Below are 19039 nucleotides of genomic sequence, written 5' to 3' on the forward strand. Positions count from 1 at the left end.
AAGCAACCATTCAATGTTTCTCTCCCCTTCTTTCTCTCTCCCTTCCCCTCTCTCTAAAAATAAATAAAATCTTAAAAAAAAATAAAAGGTAAAGGAGGTAATATGTGAAAAGCATTTTGAACAGTTCTTGGCACATGGTATGTGCTTGGCAAATGTTGGTGTCTAATTAAAAACATGCTGTGTGTTACTGGTAAGTACTGTATTTTAACTTTACTATCTAATTTAAGTTCTAGACCATTGCTTTAGAAATTAAACTCTAGTTACCATCCACTTTTTGGTAATTTGTCTCTGACAGTTGTTCTCTCTTGCTGAGTTTGTTAGTTTTGTTTTCTACTTCTGTGTTACATATTTTTGGTAAATTTGCTTTGAACTCTCGCTCAGAATTTACAAGAATTTGTTTGGCATGGAAGACGGATACTTGGCTTTGGTTAAGAATCTTCCTCACTGATATGATCATCTATCAGGTAGAGTACTGTGGATGCTAAATACCTGTGTCTGTACAGGATGCTTGTTGTCGCGAACCGTCGGCAGACAGGATGCGCTGTCCCTCTGTGGGTTGCTGGTCCGTGCTCTGAGGACAGACGTCTGTCTTCAGTGGCAGAGGAATTAGGGTCCACTTTCATCGCATAATAACTCCGAAATGGCAAGGCTGCATCTTCTGGGTTCCTTTTGGTATTTCCAGCCCATTCCTTTGTAAAAATAAGACTTTTACTTTTGAATACAAGATGGATCCCTCTCACCCCTCCCGCCCTGTACTCTGATGGGGTCTTTCTGCCTTGCTTTGCTGTTCCCGAGCTCCATAGACCTGGAATGGAGAGAGCAGCCAATTCCCTACTGGGATGGAAAGCCTCCAGCCGCTGTTGTTGAAACGGACAGGTTGCTGCTTCCATCCTTCATAAGAGAAGTGGTATTAGTAGTAAAGTATTCATGGAGAAATGGTATATCCAAAATGTACTTTATCAAAGGGCCTGTGTTATTTTATTTAGTCTTAAGAATTAAAACCAGCCCTGGCTCGTGTGGCTCAGTGGCTTGAGCATTGACCTGCACATCGAAGGGTTGTGGGGTTCAATTCCCCATCAGGGCACAGGCCTGGGTTGCTGGCCAGGTCCCTCGTTGGGGGTATGGGAGAGGCAGCCAGTTGGTTTCTCTCACACATTGATGTTTGTCTCCCTCTCTTTCTCCATCCTTTCCCCCTCTCTAAAAGTGTGTGTGTGTGTGTGTGTGTGTAATGTTTGTTAAGAAAAAGAAGCAGTAGCAGCAGCGCTGACCTTACTAGAAGTCTGTCCTGCTTTGTAGACTGTGAATCCTACATCACTACCCCTAAACAAGCTTTAAAAAATTAAACAAAAAAAGGAATTAAGACCAGAAAGACTATTGCTAAGTCTCCTTTTTCCTGCTCAGATGATCAAGCAGAGTTACCTTGTTTGTAGTTATCTGCTAGTTGCTTAGTTAAATTTCTAATTTTAATAGCAGTATTTTTTTAATGGCAGTATTTTTTCCCTTCTTGCTGTTATGTCTTTCTAAGGGTCAATATAAAAAGGCAATAGCCAGCCTGCATCATTTAGCAGCTCTCCAGGGATCACTTCCTCAGCCACAGATCACGGGACAGGGAACCTTGGAGCATCAGAGGGCGCTCATCCAGCTAGCGACGTGCCACTTCGCCCTGGGGGAGTACAGAGTGAGTGCCGCACACTGCCCACCGGGCTTGGGGCCCTCCGGTGCACTCAGCTGCCCTGCAGCTTTCTCTTCCTAGAGTGGCTTTTCTGTTCTGTGCATGTTTTCTTGAAATTTGGTCTTTCTGCCTAGATTTATTACCTAATCTACTGGAAAATCATGGGGATTTTGTTTTATTTTCTGTTTACAGTAAAATAACTTCCCTGAAATTGGGCTTTGGTGCTTTATTATTATTCCATTTTGTTGGAGGATTTATTTTATTTTATTATTTTATTTTATTTTATTTTATTTTATTTTTACTTTGTTGCCTGGCATCACTTTAGAGTGGAATCAGTGCTGCTGGACTGGGCAGAAGGGGCCAGGACCTTAGTTTATCCAAACCTCAGATTCTCCCCCACGGTGATGGCACCCTGTGGGGGTGTGGCAGGGGTGGGCGTTTTTTCCAGGATCATGAGCCCCTCCCACTGGAATGGGGGCCAGTGTCCTTACCCTGGGTCTTCCTCACAGTACCTGTCGCAGTAGCTTGCACAGCTTCTGTGCTCAATAACTGTTTGAATTCAGTTTAGACAGTAGGTACGTTCTTCGTACTACACGTATGTCCTGTATGGATTGAGGGCCACGGCCTCACACACAGACTCCGATCTCATCTGTGTACGTGTTAAATTGATCACTTAGTGGTTAAAAACCCTAAATTAAGTTTTTAATCTTGAAATTTGAAATAGGATTTATAATTTGCCAGGAGTTTTAGAAAAAAACAATTAGAGAGTGTGTAGAGTATGTGCATTTAAAACTGAAAAAGCGTTTCCACCATTACTTAGGTAATTGTCAGGTACCTAACCCTTGGTTTCAGGTAGTTCTCTCTGCGAACCTGAGAGAACGCGTGCTCGCCCACACACACACTGTATCACGGAGAAGCAGACAGCTGTGCGGGGCGCTGCCGTCCGGCACTGTAGCAGGATATGCAGAATACACTGGTCCACTTCACTAAGCTAGGAACCCTCGTTCTCTTGGAGAGCGTCAGTCTCACCTCTGAGCTGACCACTGTTGGGCCTGCTTGGTTTCTGACTTGTCCAGTTCCTCCGTCTCTAACTGCCGGTCTTCAGCTCAAACTCAGCATGTCCAGATACGTGCTTCCTTAGCTCCCTGGCCCTTCGAGGTGAAATGTTCCGGTCATGGTTGGCTCTCAACTCTCACCCTTTTGATTCTTCCAGGGTGACACTAACATCTTTGGTATAGTGCCTTTTAGTTCCATTGCCACCACCCTGACCCATGGCCTTTAACGGAGTTTCTTGCATGTAACCTTTTTCCCGTCCCTATAAATGATATGGTCACTGCTTTCTAAAATATTGCTGGCAGCATTCCACGTACTTGAAAGATTGGTATTCTGGGTGCCCAGAGTTGAACCATGTGCTGGGAAGGAGCGTACAAGCAGGGTGCAGGGAATATGGGATCCCTGCGTTTGAGGACATGCCATTTGAGTTGGAGAGAAGAGCACAAGACAGCTACAAATGAAATATTAAGTGGCATACCTCAGATGTGTGCACAGGTGCAATTCGGTGGTGTTCACCAGGGTGCGTGCAGGTAGTCAGGGGAAGGTGTACAGAAAAGGTTGGCGGCCTGGGACTCCAGAGTGCGAGTTCTGGCCCCACCACGTCCAGGCCCTGTGACCTGGGCAAGCTACCTGGACTGTCTAACTCAGATTCATGTTCTTAACGACCAAGCTGCCACTCTCAAAGCTAGAGCTTCACAACCCTGTGGTGGTGGAAGAAGGGAGGGAAGAGGTACCCCCTCAGCCCTCAGGGCAGTTAGATGTGACCCAGGGAAGCTGGAGCTTCCAGGGTGGTTGCTGCCGGTTCTGGGCAGCCTTGTACATATTCCTTTCTGTTACATGCCAAGACAGGGAAACGCTTGGGAAACATGGATTTAAGATTTGACTTCCTCATTGTAAAATGGAGATAATAAGAAGGTTGTCAGGGTGTGCCTGACACACAGAAAATGTTACCTAAGTGGGATCCTGTTATTATTAGACTCTGAGTAGGTAGCCGAAGGCGAGCGGCGAGTGGGATGCCTTCCTCTCTGTGGCCTGAAACCAGCCTGCCCCATCCACCAGCGCTGCGTCCGTCCTTCTGTCTCAAACCATTCCCTCCTTCCCCTCAAGGAAGTCACTGCAACAGATCTGCAGCTCTTTCCCCTAGCTTCCTCCCCTGCTTTGAAAACCTTTGTCCTCTTTTCTACATTCTAAATTCTTCCCCTACTTTAAAGCAAAGGACAGATAACCTGCTAGTATGTTTTAAATTCGATTCTATGCTACACCATTTAGTTCTCTACTGTATGTCCTATTCTGCTCATTTTTCTCTATTTAAAGTGAGATAGTGAATGTTTAGGACAGAGGCATACTTCTTTTGGGTGCCACTATGCTCTTTAACACTTTGGAGTTTTAATTAATACTTGATTACTTTGAAAGTTTTGGTTTTTTGTTTTTTAACAGCAGAAAATGAATTACTGCTCCCTCAGGGTCTAGTGCATAGATTTAATCTTGCTGTTACGTTCTCTGCATGCACTGTTGAGCATGCAGTACTGATCACTTGCAAAATCTTGGGATGGCTTAGAAAATCAGAGCTCTGTGCAAACATTGCCCAGTTGTATACAGATTTTTCAGTGTGATGTTGATTTGGTTTTACTTTCAGAAAACTTCAGATTATTTCCTTTTGCCTCAACTTCTTTAGATGACGTGTGAAAAAGTCCTCGATCTGATGTGCTACATGGTACTCCCCATTCAAGATGGAGGCAAACCACAGGAAGAACCTTCAAAAATAAAGTCCAAATTTAGAAAAGGTACAGTGACAAGTTTTATTTTTATTTTGTAAAAATAGCTTTAGGGCCCAAGGCTGGGGAATTTTCTTATAATTCCTTGTAATATAATACTGTGATCTTCAGGGCTTGACAAAATGTATGAAATTTAATCCCTTGCTAAACTCTTCCTTGGCTGTGAATTCCTAAGCAGCTGTAAATCTGTCTTTCTTCCAAGTTCTCCTCATTCACTGAGTTTGTTATCTCTTCAGTCCGAACTCCTTTTCCTTCCTTGACCCATTCCAGGAAGTCACGTGGATGGTTAGTTAGGTATCTCGCACATACCTTCTTGGGCTGCTCTGAGCTTTACTTCAAGTTGCACATTGCGTGAAAAGTACGTAAATGTAATGGTAATACTTACATTAGGAAGGAAGAAAGATTTGCTGTCACTGATACAAATTTCTACCTTAAAAGTAGGAAAAAGTTGGGACATTAAACCCAAAGAAAGTAGAAGACAGGAGATGATAATGATATGAACAGAAATCAATGAAGTAGAGAAAATTAATACAGCCAACAGTTGGTTTTCTGAAAAAGTAATAAAATGGATAAACCCCTAACATGATGGGTCAGGAAGAAAGTGAACACTACTCACCAGGGTCAGAACGAAAGAGGGAGTGACAGTCACCGCGGAGACCAGGAGACCAGGGGGGCACTTGGAGAGCGAGTTATGAATGACTGTGTGCCGGTAATTCAGCAACTTACCACAGTGGTCAAAAAGTAAATAGAAAATCGGATTGTTCTTATATCTATCAAAGAAATTCAGTGTATTATCAGAAACCTCCCCAGAGAGAAAACTCCAAGTCCACATGGCTTCCCTGGTGAATTCTGTCGGCATTTAGGAAGAAAGAAGACCAGTCCTGCCTGCACTCTTTGAGGAAATAGAGGCAGGATTTGCAATCCAGTTTTAAGGCCATCATAACTCTGATGGCAAAACCAAACAAAAACATCACAAGAAAAGAACATTAAAGGCCAGCACCCATTCTGAACATAGATGCCAAAATCCTTAACCAAATACTAGTAAGTCAGATATAGCAAATAATGTAATACAAATGGCCAAGTATATGGGGAATGCTAAAGTTGTTTAACATTCAAAAATCAGTAACTGTAATTCACCACATTAGCAGATTAAAGGAGAAAAGTCATATAATTGCCTTAATAGGCAGAGTTCAATTACATTTATATTTATTATTCCTGATTTTAAAAGTCTTAGCAAACTAGAAACAGAAGGGAACTTCCTCGGCCTCATACTTAGCGAAGGAACACTGAATGCTCCCTCAGGTCAGCAACAACGTGAGGGCGTCTGTTCTCACCGCCTCACTCAAACAGGCTCACCAACACGACTGGCAGGAAGAAGAGACGGAGGCTTAAAGGTTGAAAAATACTGCCTTTACTTACAGCTACATAGAAAAGCCTAAGAAATCTCCAAATAAAATAACATAAAGAATAGGAATACTTAGGGATAAATTTCATGAGAGATGTGTAAAATCATGTGTATAGATCAGCAGACACAATACAGTCTAATTGCATCTGCGGTCTGTCTATAGAGTTGGTACAACCCCAGTCAGAATGCCAGCAGACTTTTTTTGCGTGCGAGGAGTAGAAATTGGCAGGACTGATGCTAAAATGTATGGAGAAATACAATCTTGAACAGGCAAAACAGTTTTAAGAAAGATGAACAAAATTGGGTGACTTACCCTTCCCGAGAGCAAGACTTACTGTAAAGCCAGTTGTCAAGACAAAATTGGCATAAGAAGGGAGAATCCAGAAATAGCCCCACACAAATATGGCCAAATGATTTTCAGTTAAGGCACCACGGTAATTCGGCACGGAAAGGAAAGCCTCTTCAACAGATGGTGCTGGGACAAGTGGGTTTTCATGTGGAAAGAAAGAGGGGCCTCAACTCCTCCCTTGTACGATTCACAAAAAAATCAATTTGAGATGGAGCCTAGACTAAGTGGAAGAGCTAAAATGATAACACTTTAAGAAGAAAATATCTTTGCAACTGATAATAGGTAGATTCCTTAGGAGCCTACACACTTTCTAGAAGAAAGCATGATAGCTTTGGTAATTGCGAAAGCTCCCTGAGGTACTGTGCTAATCGTTTTGCAGTATATACAAATATCTAATTATTATGCTACTCTGTTTATTTTGTATGTGTTTGAAATTTTCTGTAACAAAAGGTTTTTTTTAAGAGATATAGCCCATACCCCTTTAAAAAGTGAGTATCTCTGTGGAACAGGGACAGGCCACGTGGGTAAGACTTGATCTAGCAGACGTCAAGGCCAATTTTAAAGCCACAGGAACTGACAGTGTAGTTGGGCGCAGAGACTGACCAACGGAACATCACACCGAAGAGATGACGTCACAGCTCAGTGGGGGAGAGAACTGCATCCACAAGTGGGACTGGGACAACTGATTATAAAAATGGAAAACGACAATAAAAATGAGATCTCTCTTTCAACACAGAAATAATTGACATTTTAAGATTTAAATATGAAAACTAAAACTTTTAAACTGGAAGAAAACCTTTGTGCCTTCTAGGTAGAGAAGGATTTAGGCCACAGAGAGCGTGTACCATAAAGGAAAAGATTTAGATCGTGGTTTAAAAACCATCGCCTAAATTTTTTCCCACGAGTGTACAAGAAAATGTGTATACGGGTGTTTATTTCAGCATTGTTTGTAATAGTGAAAAGTTGGAAATCTCAGTGCCTGTCAGCGGAGAACAGATAAATCAGTCGTGCCACATGTAAACAACAATACTCTGTACCATTGAAAACTGGGGTGGGGGAAATGGGTGAGTGGAGTCAAAGGTACAGACTTCTAGTTATAATGTCAGTCCTGGGGTGTCACGTACAACGCAGTTGCTATGTGTCATAACACCATATGGCGTGTGTGAAAGTTGCTGAGAGAATAGATCTTAAAGTTCTCATCACAAGAAGAAAAAAATTCTATAACTATTTATGTGACTGATGTTCAGTAGACTTACTGTGCTGATCATTTTGCAGTATATACAAATATCATATTATTATATTTACACTTGTAACTAATATAATTTTGTATATCAATTAGACCACAATAAAAAAACAGTGACTTAGAGCTACAGGTATTACCATTGAAAATGCAATTTGGAGAAGGGTATGTGTGATATGACACCTTTTATGGGGTGGACTGAAAACACACAAAATACCCCTCTGTGTTGTCTGTGAGTACAGATTTCTGTGTTAAAAGTATGCAGTGTGCACTGGATGATGAACACTGTATTGAGAGTAATGGTTCTCGACTTCCGGCAAGATGGAGAATAGGTGGACGCACCGTACCTCCTCGCACAACCAGGAATAGAACAACAATAATTTACAGACATAATATCACTCAGAACTGGCAGAGGATTTATCTGAATGGAAGTCGGACAGCCAAGAAGCTGAAGTAGACCCGTACATCCAGACTGGTAGGGGACGACGAGCCAGGCGGGCGCAGGGCTGGCTCGGGTCGGCGGCGCGCGGAGGTCGGGGAAAATTTGGCGCAAAATCGGCGCGACAGCCAGCCGGGGCTCAAGAACGCAGCGGTGATCCCTGAGTGCGCAAGCTGCGGCTGGGGCACCCAGTGAGGCAGCAACTATGGACCAGGGCGGAGCTCCCGGCCCAGGATCCCGAAGAGGTGTCTGAGCCCAGGAGAACGGAACTACCGCCATTGTTCCCACCCATCCCCACCCCCGCCCCCACCCTCACCCTCACCCTCACCCCCACCCCCATCCCCACCCCCGCCCCCACATATAATGTCACAATCTAGCGACTGGGGTGCCCAGCTCCGGTGAACACCTAAGGCTCCGCCCCCCACCGCAACAAGAGCGACCAGACCGGAAAAAAAAAAGGGGAGACAGGGAAAGACATGTTTCCAGCAGAACAGATCAGTCCCCCAGGACTCATCCTTTTGAGTGACCAAGAAATAGCCAATCTATCAGATGCACAGTTCAAAACACTGGTGATCAGAAAGCTCACGGAATTGGTTGACTTTGGGCGCAATTTAGATGAAAGGATGCAGGTTACCATAAAAGAGATGCAGGAAGATACGTGGAGGAGAGCCAATAGTGAAAGGAAGGAATCTGAGTCTCAAAACAATACAGTGGACCAGAAGGAAGACAGAATCAACCAAGCAGGAAAGCATGATGAAATAAGAATTCAAAAAATCAAGGAAAAGCTTAAGAGCATCCAGGACACCTTTAAACGTTCCAACATCCGAATTATAGGGGTACCAGAATGGGAAGGGGAAAAGCAACAGATTGAGCACGTATTTGAACAAATAATAAAGGAGAACTTCCCCAATCTGGCAAAGGGAACAGTCTTCCAAGAAATCCAAGAAGCTCAGAGAGCCCCAAAGAAGTTGGACCCAAGAAGAAACACACCAAGGCACATCATAATTACATTAGCCAAGGTAAAAACAAAGGAGAGAATCCTAGAAGCAGCAAGAGATAAGGGGACAGTCACCTACAAAGGATTTCCCATCAGACTGTCAGCTGATTTCTCCAAAGAGACCTTACAGGCAAGAAGGGGCTGGAAAGAAATATTCCAAGTCATGAAAGACAAGGACCTACATCCCAGATTGCTCTATCCAGCAAAGCTCTCATTTAGAATGGAAGGGCAGATAAAGTGCTTTTCAGATAAGGTCAAGTTAAAGGAGTTCATCATCACCAAGCCCTTATTTTATGAAATGCTAAAGGGACTTATCTAAGAAAAGAAGATAAAGAAAAGACATGTATAGTAAAAGGACAGCAAACTCACAATTATTAACAACCACACCTAAAGCAAAACCAAAAGAAACTAAGTAAACAACTAGAACAGGAACAGAACCACAGAAATGGAGGGCTAGCAGCAGGGGGGTGGGAGGAGGTGAGAGGGGGAAAAGGTATAGAGAATAAGTAGCATAGAATGTAGGTTGAAAATAGATAGGGGGAGGGCAAGAATAGTATGGGAAATGTAGAAGCTAAAGAACTCACAAGTATGACACATGGACATGAACTAAAGTGGGGGAACATGGGTGGGAGAGGGGGTACAGGGTGGAGGGGAGAGAAGGGGGGAATGGGACAACTGTAATAGCATAATCAATAAAATATATTTAAAAAAAAGAGTAATGGTTCTCTCTAAGGAGGGAGGGAGAAAGAGAATGGTATTGGAAAAGACACAAGGATTTCAACTGAATGTGTGATACTTTATATTAAAACCTTTAAAAGGTAAAGCAAAATGTTAACATTTTATAAAGCTTAGGGGTGAGCATGCTGGTGTTTGTAATATTCTAATTTTCTATATATATGAAATACTAGTAAAAAATATTTAAGCAAGTTTAGGAAAGATTGATGAATGATATCCAGAGACCATTCAAAAACTAATTTAAAAAAACAAAACAATTTCTCCTCCACTAAACATAATTGTGATTTAACTACTTATGAAAGAAACCATGTGACTGTTGCCTGTCCTTTTCTTTGAGGGAAGCCATCGTAAACGTGCTTTTCAAAGCTGTTTTCTGTGGTGGTAACAGGCATACTGTGCACTTTTGTTAGGTTCGGACCTGAAGCTTCTGCCCTGTACCAGCAAGGCCATCATGCCATACTGCCTGCATCTAATGTTAGCTTGTTTTAAGGTAAGCTTAAAGTTGATTAGTGGGAAAGAAATTTAATTTGGAATATTGTTCTGATGACCTGGGATGACTTGCCTCGAGAACCAGTGTTAGTTTAGCCTCTGGAAGTGCAGGCTGGGCAGTGAGGAAAGCACACGGGCTAGGAGTGAACACATGTTTACTGAATACTGACTGCACGAGGCAGAGACGCGTAGGAAGAGATTGCGGTCCTTGAGAAGTTTACAAATAATAGCGGGACAGATATTGAAGTAACCTTGCCTATAGCAGTGTTTAGTAAATGTTTCATGAACTGATAAACAGATTAGACTCTTAGCTACAGAAGAAGGGGGTGTAAATGTTGGATTCATACAGGGGTGGTGAATTTATTATCGTGAAGATACAGTGGGTGAAACCATTTTAGGCATAAGGATGAGCACCAGCAAAGGCCCAGCAGAGCTGGGAAAGGTTAAGGACTTGAAAGAACCCCAGGCCCCTGGCTGCAGGTGCTGCACAGCCTCAGAGAGGTTTATGAGCAAGGGAACAATGCTGGGTCTCCACTGTAGAGTAGTAACTCCAGACTTAACTCATCATCGGATTCACTCGGGGCGACGGAAACTGTTCCAAGTGTGATTTTAGGCACAGCTGCTCACTCAGACAAAAAGCCCTTTGCCTGTTTTCCAGTTCACACCGCCGTGTACTTCCTTGTTGCTCACTGCCTGTCCTTCTGCCCAAGTCCGTGTTTTCAACTCGTTCTCTCCTAGACGGCTTCTGGCCCCCTCTCCACCCCCAACTGTCTCCTTAAAAAAAACACAATTCTTCTCTCAGTTATACAGACCGCTCAGCTGTCTCTTGCCCTTACTTCCAAATTCAAAGCTTCGGGCCCACCCTGCATGTGCAGGACCCACCAGGAGGCTCCTGGAAGCACACTGCCAGGCACCATTTCCACGGTGCGGGGGTGGGGGTTGCTGGGGTTTCTCGAGCTGGGATGCGCCCTCCTTAGTAGGCAGCTTGCGGTGTTTGCAAGGCAGGTTTGTTTTCTTCTTCGTTCCCCTCTTTCTCCAATGACCTCTCTTGTGCATTTTCACAGAATAGAACTTTTTTTAAGGAAGTGGTATTTGGTGTATTTTATTTAGATTGCTCCGTGATTTCCTTTTCCTTCTGTGTCTGCACAAACCCTTGCCTTGCAGCTGAGAGCCTTCACAGACAGCAGGGACGACATGGCACTGGGGCACGTGATCGTATTGCTTCAGCAAGAGTGGCCGCGGGGAGAGAATCTTTTCTTGAAAGCTGTCAATAAGATTTGCCAACAAGGAAACTTCCAATACGAGAATTTTTTCAATTATGTTACAAGTATCCTTTTTCTTGTTTAAGCATAAGAAATTCTGATTTTCTAAAAACGAATGCAGGCAATAAACATGAATGAACCATTCTGTGTAGAAATGCTTTTCACTATTGTGGGGGAGAGAAGGAATGAGGATCAAAGTGGGACCGTGGCCATTAGTCTTGTGAAAGTCACAACAGGCTTCAGAGAAGTGATGTGAGCGATCAGGGACGTCGGCAACCCTGTTCCATTTTCCACCTCCAGCGACTGCTGGGGAGGCACCCGAGATGCCTGAAGGAATGGCCTACAGGTTCCGACAGGCCCAGAGTGGCTGGTTTGGCCATCGACTGTAGTAGCTCATTGGCCCTCATCCCTCAGAAGAAGGCCTCCTGGGGCATTGGCTGTCCCTCGGGATTAGCTGCTGGAGCTCTGCACCAGAGCTGTGGTGTGTGCCGAGCACTCACCACAGAGGCTGCCCGGCCCAACAGTGGCTTCCATAAGAAGTGGTGTATTTCATACTGTTCGTCAGGGAAAGACCACCTTTGAATTGAAGGTTGTGTACCCGTTTGGTGTGTATACTTTATTGCCTATCTCTACATTATTTTTGAGTTGCAAGGAATCTAATAATCCTTGCCCAAGTGCCTAGAGCAATAGTTCTTCACTTTTTGGGGGGATGTAACACCCCCAGTGCCACTTTCATTTTTTATTAAGAAAACGAAAGATTTTGCTCTTATGATCACATAGAACATTTGATTGTTATCTCTGTGAAAAGCATGTTTATCTTGGTGAGGTAGTTCGGTTGGTATAGGAATCGTTAGCTTTGGGATCAGACCAGTTCAGATGACTCTGCAGATGCTGGAGGGTGTCAGTTCCTCAGTCACCGCAGACCTGTGTCCTCACCCGAGACACCAGGGCACCTGTTCTTACGTGTGGTTAACCTGAATCTGGCCTGCAGATATTGACATGCTGGAGGAATTTGCCTACTTAAGGACTCAGGAAGGTGGGAAAATCCATCTGGAATTACTGCCCAATCAAGGAATGCTGATCAAGTAAGCAGACTGACTTTTGCTCCCCTGTGCTAAGTGCTCACCTTTCGTGTGCTTGTGGGAAATACTTGTAAGTTTCTACACTTTCCAAAAATCTAACAGAAAGGAATCCAAACCTGGTCTCTGTTTTTGAGAACAGATTTGATTCTGGTGCCTTTAGAAAGACTTGATGTTTCCTTAATGACTTTTCTGATAAAACATTATTTGAATTGAGGTGTTTCACTTTTGAAACTTTTTCACTAGACAAGTCTCATTCATGATATTTTCCTTCCCAAAATTTACACAGTCTACAGTATGATTAGACATAGAGTGCTTTTAATGAAGCCTGCTTAATTAAAGTATCAGATTAGGACAGTTCATTAGGAAAAACTATAGACTTTATGTATAAACTGTATTTGGATTTCAGGATCGAGTTGAAACCCACCTAAGCAATCTTCATTGATTGTACAGCACAGAGAAAAACAGCCCAGTCTAGAGCCTCCACGAACACACCTGCCCCAAGAAATCCTGGCGGGGTGCTGGGTCTCAGGCACGCCCTCCCACACCTAGAAGAAGCTACTGACCATTTATGATTTTTAAATAGCTCATGAATCTTGCTTCTCTCCTTCAGTCCTCATTGTAGTTTGGGTAATATATCCTCTGTGCTGCGAACGCCACACATAGTTTGATTTCCATACGGCCTCTTTTGCGTCCTGCATCTTCAGCATGTCTTCAGTCAGCATTAGAGTCGCTGCAAGAGACTGAACCCAGAAGGATGAGGAAGTGTTGCTAAGGCCCAAAATGGTTTCTTTTTTCCCTCAACTGTGAAATGAACGAGTCTTCAGTGGTTGGAATTTGTTCTCTGCAGTCTTATTAGAGACATCCATTCTGGGTTGCTGTGACTCCGCAGTTTGGCGCAGAGCAGACAGGTGCTGTCAGTAGTAGGGTCCTGTAGGATCTGGTCTAAAGAGTGGGAAGATTAAGTGGGGTGGTTGTCCTTCACCTTATAAATGTTACTAAATATTCTAAACATTTACAGTAAAAGAACAAATGCTTTTTCTTAAAACATGAGACCTTTATGCATTAGGTTGCTTCAGCAAGATGGCCTGGACATGCTCATCCTCCCATCCCATTACTTCCCTAAGACTGAGTACAGACTGGGAAAATAATTGCACGGTTCACAGTGTCCTTTACGTGTCTGAGAATGAAGATGACTTTTTGACCTGGGAGCCTAGGTAACCCCTGTTGTGTTGTGATTTCTTTTCTAGGGTATACAGGCATACCTTTAATAGCTTCTTAGTTAATTTCCCATTGGCACTCATCACACAAATTACCACAATATAGAGACAGCCTCAGCAGAACCAACTCCATTTACTTAGGACTAAACCTACAGCTGAGTTTCACTTTAATTAGATAATTCTTAATTGTTTGTGGGAGTGGGAAGAAATGGAGTGCCAAAAAATCAACAGCTGAATCTCAAAAGTTGCTTGTACTGAACCTTTCTTTTTTAGCCAGTTTTTACTGAGCTAAACAGTGGGGGGGTACATGCAGATAACCTCCAAGATGAGGAATAAGAGTAAGAGGCTTGGACACCCACATAATACTGTGAAGGGTGTTTAGGATAAGGCAGGGGTACACAGCTTGCATTCCTAGGCTTTGGGGAGAGAGTTCATGCTTCCCACCTTGGTCAATATAATACTTAATGTCTAGATGGTTCAACTTCATCGGAAACCTGCTCTTCCATCAGCCTGGAAGCAGGAATGAGGATTGTTACTTAGTGAGCTGACCTTGTAGGAATTTGCCCAGTCTTCACTGTGTGAGTTTCAAAGTTCATTTGAAGCCTGCATTCCAAATTACTGTGCCAAACCTACAGCGGGAGGAGCAAGCCACATAAGCCCGAGCACCCTTGCTAACGGAGGTACGATGAAATCTTGAGTAAAACTATCGATATTCCTTTTCCCTTTGGGTTGCAAACAAATCCTCTGAAGCCATTGCAGACCTTTTGGGCGGCCCCTGCAGCTCAGTGGCAGAGATTGTGAGCAGTGTGCAGCCCCTCCCCTCGGGTAAGGTTGTGAGTCCGTCCTAGGTGGGGCATCTGGGTGAAGCAGGCATGGTACCACCCCCAGGGCACCAGGGCTGCCCCACAGGAGGGGTCGGCTCCTCGTTACATAGACATGTCACCCTTAGGCATTTTAAAATGGAGACACATTTCTGTGCTGATACTTGCAGTATTTGAGGTGCAGTAGACTGGACGAAATGGGGAACAGTGTCCTGTGTGTGCTCTGAATAGGGTGGATGATAATATTCCATGTGGTGACCACCAGCTAATGTAATAAATCTTTGTTGTTACAGAACTCTGCAAAGCTGTGGGGCCCAGACTTACCCCCCCTGCCCCCATTTTCCTTTTCTCAATACTTTCTGAAATTCAAACTTGACCTTTCTTTATCAAAAACAGTGCCAGCCCCTGTAGTTCTCTGGAAGGGCCTCTTCAAACTGAGGCTTCAATCCCATCGAGGATGGTTACAAAAAGTCACCGGGTTCATTTCTAGGATTGGCGTGGGCACGAGAAGAGTGGAGAGTGAAGGAGGCTGGACTGAAAACGCGTCCTCTGAGATGTTAACCCCTCTCCCCACTGCCATTCAATTGCATCTCACCATCCTCTTCCTCAGTGGTTGCTTTTTATGCCAAATGTCAAGTGGGCTGAGCTCGGGGACCAGGAACCAAGATGCCCGTGAACATGGCCCAGCAGCAGGGGCAGTGAGAGAGCTCGGTAGCTTCTCTCGTCCTCCTGACAGCGCTGCGGCCAGGGGCCTATGGCGGTGAAGGGGTCTCTGTATGGTCTGCTTCCAGTCTTGTGCATTTTCTCTGGAGTGTTGTTTTTGCAGTGCAGGGTGAGTCGGTGTGGGTGTTTGAATGCTGCCGTTTGCTGTTTTTTAAAGGCCTACTAGCCCTCCCATGGGGTTACTGCAGCAGGAATTCTTACCTGTGCTTCAGCCCAGCATACAGACTGCTGACAGGTACCAAGTGGAAAAACACCTGCTCATAGTGTGCTGTTTGTCAACATGTTTTACTGCCCATGGTTTTCAGCTCTGTGTTCCTCAGTGCTCTTTTTCATGCTTTCTTTATTTTCTAATTTGTTCTGCATTCCTTGGCAAAACCATCTGGTTGTAATATTGTAACATTTCTTATTTTTTTCCATAAGTTGCCAGTGTTTTGTGTTCGATTTAAAAATCATTATGGATCTGGAAAAAAAAATGAAAGTTGTATAAAACTGGGTCAGATCAAGTGCATGTTAGGCACTGAGCCCTCTCCTCCGAGAGAACATGAGGCATTCATTCCGTTACAAACACTGAAGGACAGTGAAACTTCTCTTAAGTCAACATCTACTCTTAAATTCTTATGAGTGTTAGGATTTTGGTTTCAGCAGGCATTAGCCCAGTATTTGCCTGTCCTCCATTACACTTTTTTCAGGCCTTACCATTCTAAACTGAAAATACTGGGTAGGCTAGAATGCCACGTTTATTAGCTCATTTAAACCACAATAGCTGATACTCTCCTTCCTCCAAATTTGTCAGAGGGATAGAGGCTCCAGTACAAATCTAATTGAGCTGAGCTGCTATTTATACATGGAAACAGTAACACTGAACCATGATCAGCAGGACACAGCTTACTGTATTTTCACTAGTATTAACAGGAGAGTTTGCTTTGAAACATCAATGCCCGTCACTGTCTGCAAGTACCGGTAACGTTCCTTCGGTTACTCAGAGAGTTGGCTCCAGTTTGGGATTCAGTCTGGCTCCCAGAAATGCAGTGTCTCAGGACAATCTAAAAACCTCTGTGTCTGTTCCTGGTGTGGGACTCATGGCCTCAGCCCCACTGACACTGTCCCAGTGAACCAGCCAGACTTGATGAGAAACGTCCCCGGAGAACTGCTTTCTCCATGGCAGCGCTGTCTCACCACGGCGTCCATGGGCACTGCAGTGTCCCGTCACGTCCTCAGTGGTCTGACAAAGCTGGGTTTTCCTTCTGTTGCATTGCAACTTTTTGAGCTTGTTGTACTAATGATAATACAAGTTCTAGAAAACAAACCTTGTAGAGTGGTTTCAACAGTCTTATTTTGGCCGATACAGGAACATCTCATTTTAAATCCCTCTTACCGTGTCTGAGGGAAGTGAGGCAGAAGGGGTAGGGACTGGAGGTGGCTTCTGTTTGTCTAACTCCACCAAATTACTGCACAAGTATTAAAAATCCTTTTCTTTTAGTTGCACCCGTAGACTTTTCCTAGATTTGCCTTTTCCTTTCATTTTGGTGTCTTCACTTTTCTGGGATTTCCCCCTCTAGAGTACAACATGTCCAGTGTAGTCGGAGACTTTGGCTGTGCTCCACCGGCCCTTCCACCAACGTGCTGGTCTCCCGAGCACATGGGCCAGATCTGCTCTGCAGTTTGCTGGCCTCTGGCTGCCATTCAGTGACTCTGCTTCTCTCTCCCCACCTGGGCCTGACCCTTGTCTTCGGTGCCCCAGCTCCTCCTGCTTCTCAGGCAGGCCTGAGTCTGGCTGGCCTCAGCACTTAGAGCCGCTGGCTTGCTCTGGCAGCATGGGGACCGAGAGGCTTGCAACTAGGTGGCCATGCACAGTCTCTGAGCCGTTCACAGAGAACCAGCCCAAGGGTCCAGGTGCCTAAGCTCAGTCTGCAGCTGGGAGCTGACTCATCCTTTGGTTCCCCTCCTCCCTGCTGCTGCCTCTGCAGCTGTACGGCCCCCTGGCCCAGACTAACTGAATTACAACTGCACAAGTCAGTGTAGGGTTGTGTAATGTTAGAGCTACAGGAGTTCACAAGCAAAGCAGGTGATGTTTTACTGAGCATTTCGATCTTTAGAATATTCTTTCATTGAGTGGGAAAGATGTCTCTATAGTTTTAAGTCTTTCTGGGAAGGAATGGGCACCGGGGGCGATTTGGTTAGGGCTTTTCTTTTTAAATGTGTTTACTTAGATTTGAGGTAGGCTTTATTCCTACCCCAGACACACGGAGCTGGGATACCGGTGCTAACCGTGGTGTCATCTGTTCCCCTGTCGCTGCCCTCAGGCATCACACGGTCACTCGAGGCATCACCAAGGGTGTGAAGGAGGACTTCCGCCTGGCCATGGAGCGCCAGGTCTCCCGCTGCGGCGAGAACTTGATGGCGGTGCTGCACAGGTTCTGCATCAACGAGAAGATCTTGCTCCTGCAGACGCTGGCCTGACCGGGGCCTCTGCACCAGAGCACTCGGCCGTGGGAGTGTGGGGAGGACGCAGAGCCTTGATAAACGTTGCTTTACACCTCTTAAAAAGAAAACCATCTGAGTTTTAACTCCTTAAAGGTAGTTTCCAAGAACCTGAGAAGCTATTTCTATTTTTTGAAAGTCATTTTTTGTAATTTTTGTAAAAACAACAGAATCAACCTGTTTTGTAAATAAAAATCATCCTAAATTTGGAGGTTTTAAAAATTTATTTTAATTCTTAGGAGTTTCTGAGCAAAGGTGGACTTTACTTACAAAAAGACATTATTCCTTCCATGACCTCAATATTTGACTTTCCAGAGTTAGGCTTTGGTTAAATACTACATATCAACACAGTACTAGGCTTTTTGATTCTGGAAATTTTAATACCAAAAACCTTCATGCCAAAATAGACTTGAGTGAATTTACTGAAGCCATGTGTGCGAGGGCATCTGCCAAACAGCCCACGAGAGGGAGTGGCGGTGGGGGGAAGCACCTCCGGCCTTCAGCTATGGGGACAGTGGGGCCACATTGCCCAGCACCCAGCTCTGCCTCTGGATGGCCCTTCACTCGCCACCTACCAGGGACAGTTTCTCGGTGCTTCGAGCCTGTTGTCTGAAAAACAAAGGCAAAGGCACGCCTTTCACAGGTGGTGGTTGGAAAGACCACACGTGACTTCACATGAAACGCTTGGAAGAGTGACTCACACTGGTCATTGCTCAGCCAGTACTGGCTGCTGGGTCCCTTTCTGTCTTTTGCTCTTCTAGAAACATATCAGTAAAGAGCACACAAACATTTGTTTCTAAGGGCTCTGTAAGAATGAAAGAGCTGCCCTGGCTGGTGTGGCTCAGTGGATTGAGCACCGGACTGCGAAGCAGAGGGTCGCTGTTTCGATTCCCGGTCAGGGCGCATGCCTGGGTTGCTGGCTGGGTTCCCAGTGTGGGGAGTGCAAGAGGCAACCTTCTCTCCCTCTCTTTCTCCCTCTCTTACCCTCTGTCTAAAAATAAATTAAAAACCCTTTAAAAAAAGGTAGCTTTAAAAAAAAATGAAAGAGCTAAGTTACTCAGTTACTTTGCTAGAAAACTTTTCTGAAAAGGCCCTTTTTACAGATATACTAAAATCAATGAAATGGTTTAAGTAGTAAACACCTGATCTCAGAAAATGTTTCCTCCAGCTCATTTTAGTGTTTATCAGTGTGATGAGTTGATTACAATATACGGACCATCCTGTTGTTTTTATCACAGTGTATCGTCCCTCCACAGCTCTCATAGTAAACACTCGCCTGCCTTTTGGTTTTCTGACACC

The 19039-nt window shown here is 44.4% G+C and overlaps 1 protein-coding gene across 4 annotated transcripts in view; it reads left to right on the top strand.

Moving 5' to 3' along the window:
• The window catches only part of INTS10 (integrator complex subunit 10), a 31786-nt gene extending 13841 nt beyond the window's left edge, over positions 1 to 17945 (top strand). For 2 of the 4 annotated variants that reach the window (XM_045821540.1, XM_045821541.1), the window contains exons 11-18: positions 382 to 464; positions 1526 to 1678; positions 4401 to 4509; positions 10076 to 10155; positions 11319 to 11481; positions 12408 to 12501; positions 15417 to 15494; positions 17563 to 17945. In XM_045821540.1, the coding sequence (XP_045677496.1) occupies positions 382 to 464; positions 1526 to 1678; positions 4401 to 4509; positions 10076 to 10155; positions 11319 to 11481; positions 12408 to 12501; positions 15417 to 15494; positions 17563 to 17719 (917 nt within the window). In that variant the 3' untranslated portion in view covers positions 17720 to 17945. The remainder of the gene's footprint in view (positions 1 to 381; positions 465 to 1525; positions 1679 to 4400; positions 4510 to 10075; positions 10156 to 11318; positions 11482 to 12407; positions 12502 to 15416; positions 15495 to 17562) is intronic. The other 2 variants (XM_045821542.1, XM_045821543.1) reach the window with 1 other exon arrangement.
• Positions 17946 to 19039: the final 1094 nt, after the last annotated feature.

Source organism: Phyllostomus hastatus, unplaced genomic scaffold (assembly GCF_019186645.2).
Source record: "Phyllostomus hastatus isolate PE091 unplaced genomic scaffold, TTU_PhHast_1.1 phas_scaffold_46, whole genome shotgun sequence".
NCBI lineage: Eukaryota > Metazoa > Chordata > Mammalia > Chiroptera > Phyllostomidae > Phyllostomus > Phyllostomus hastatus.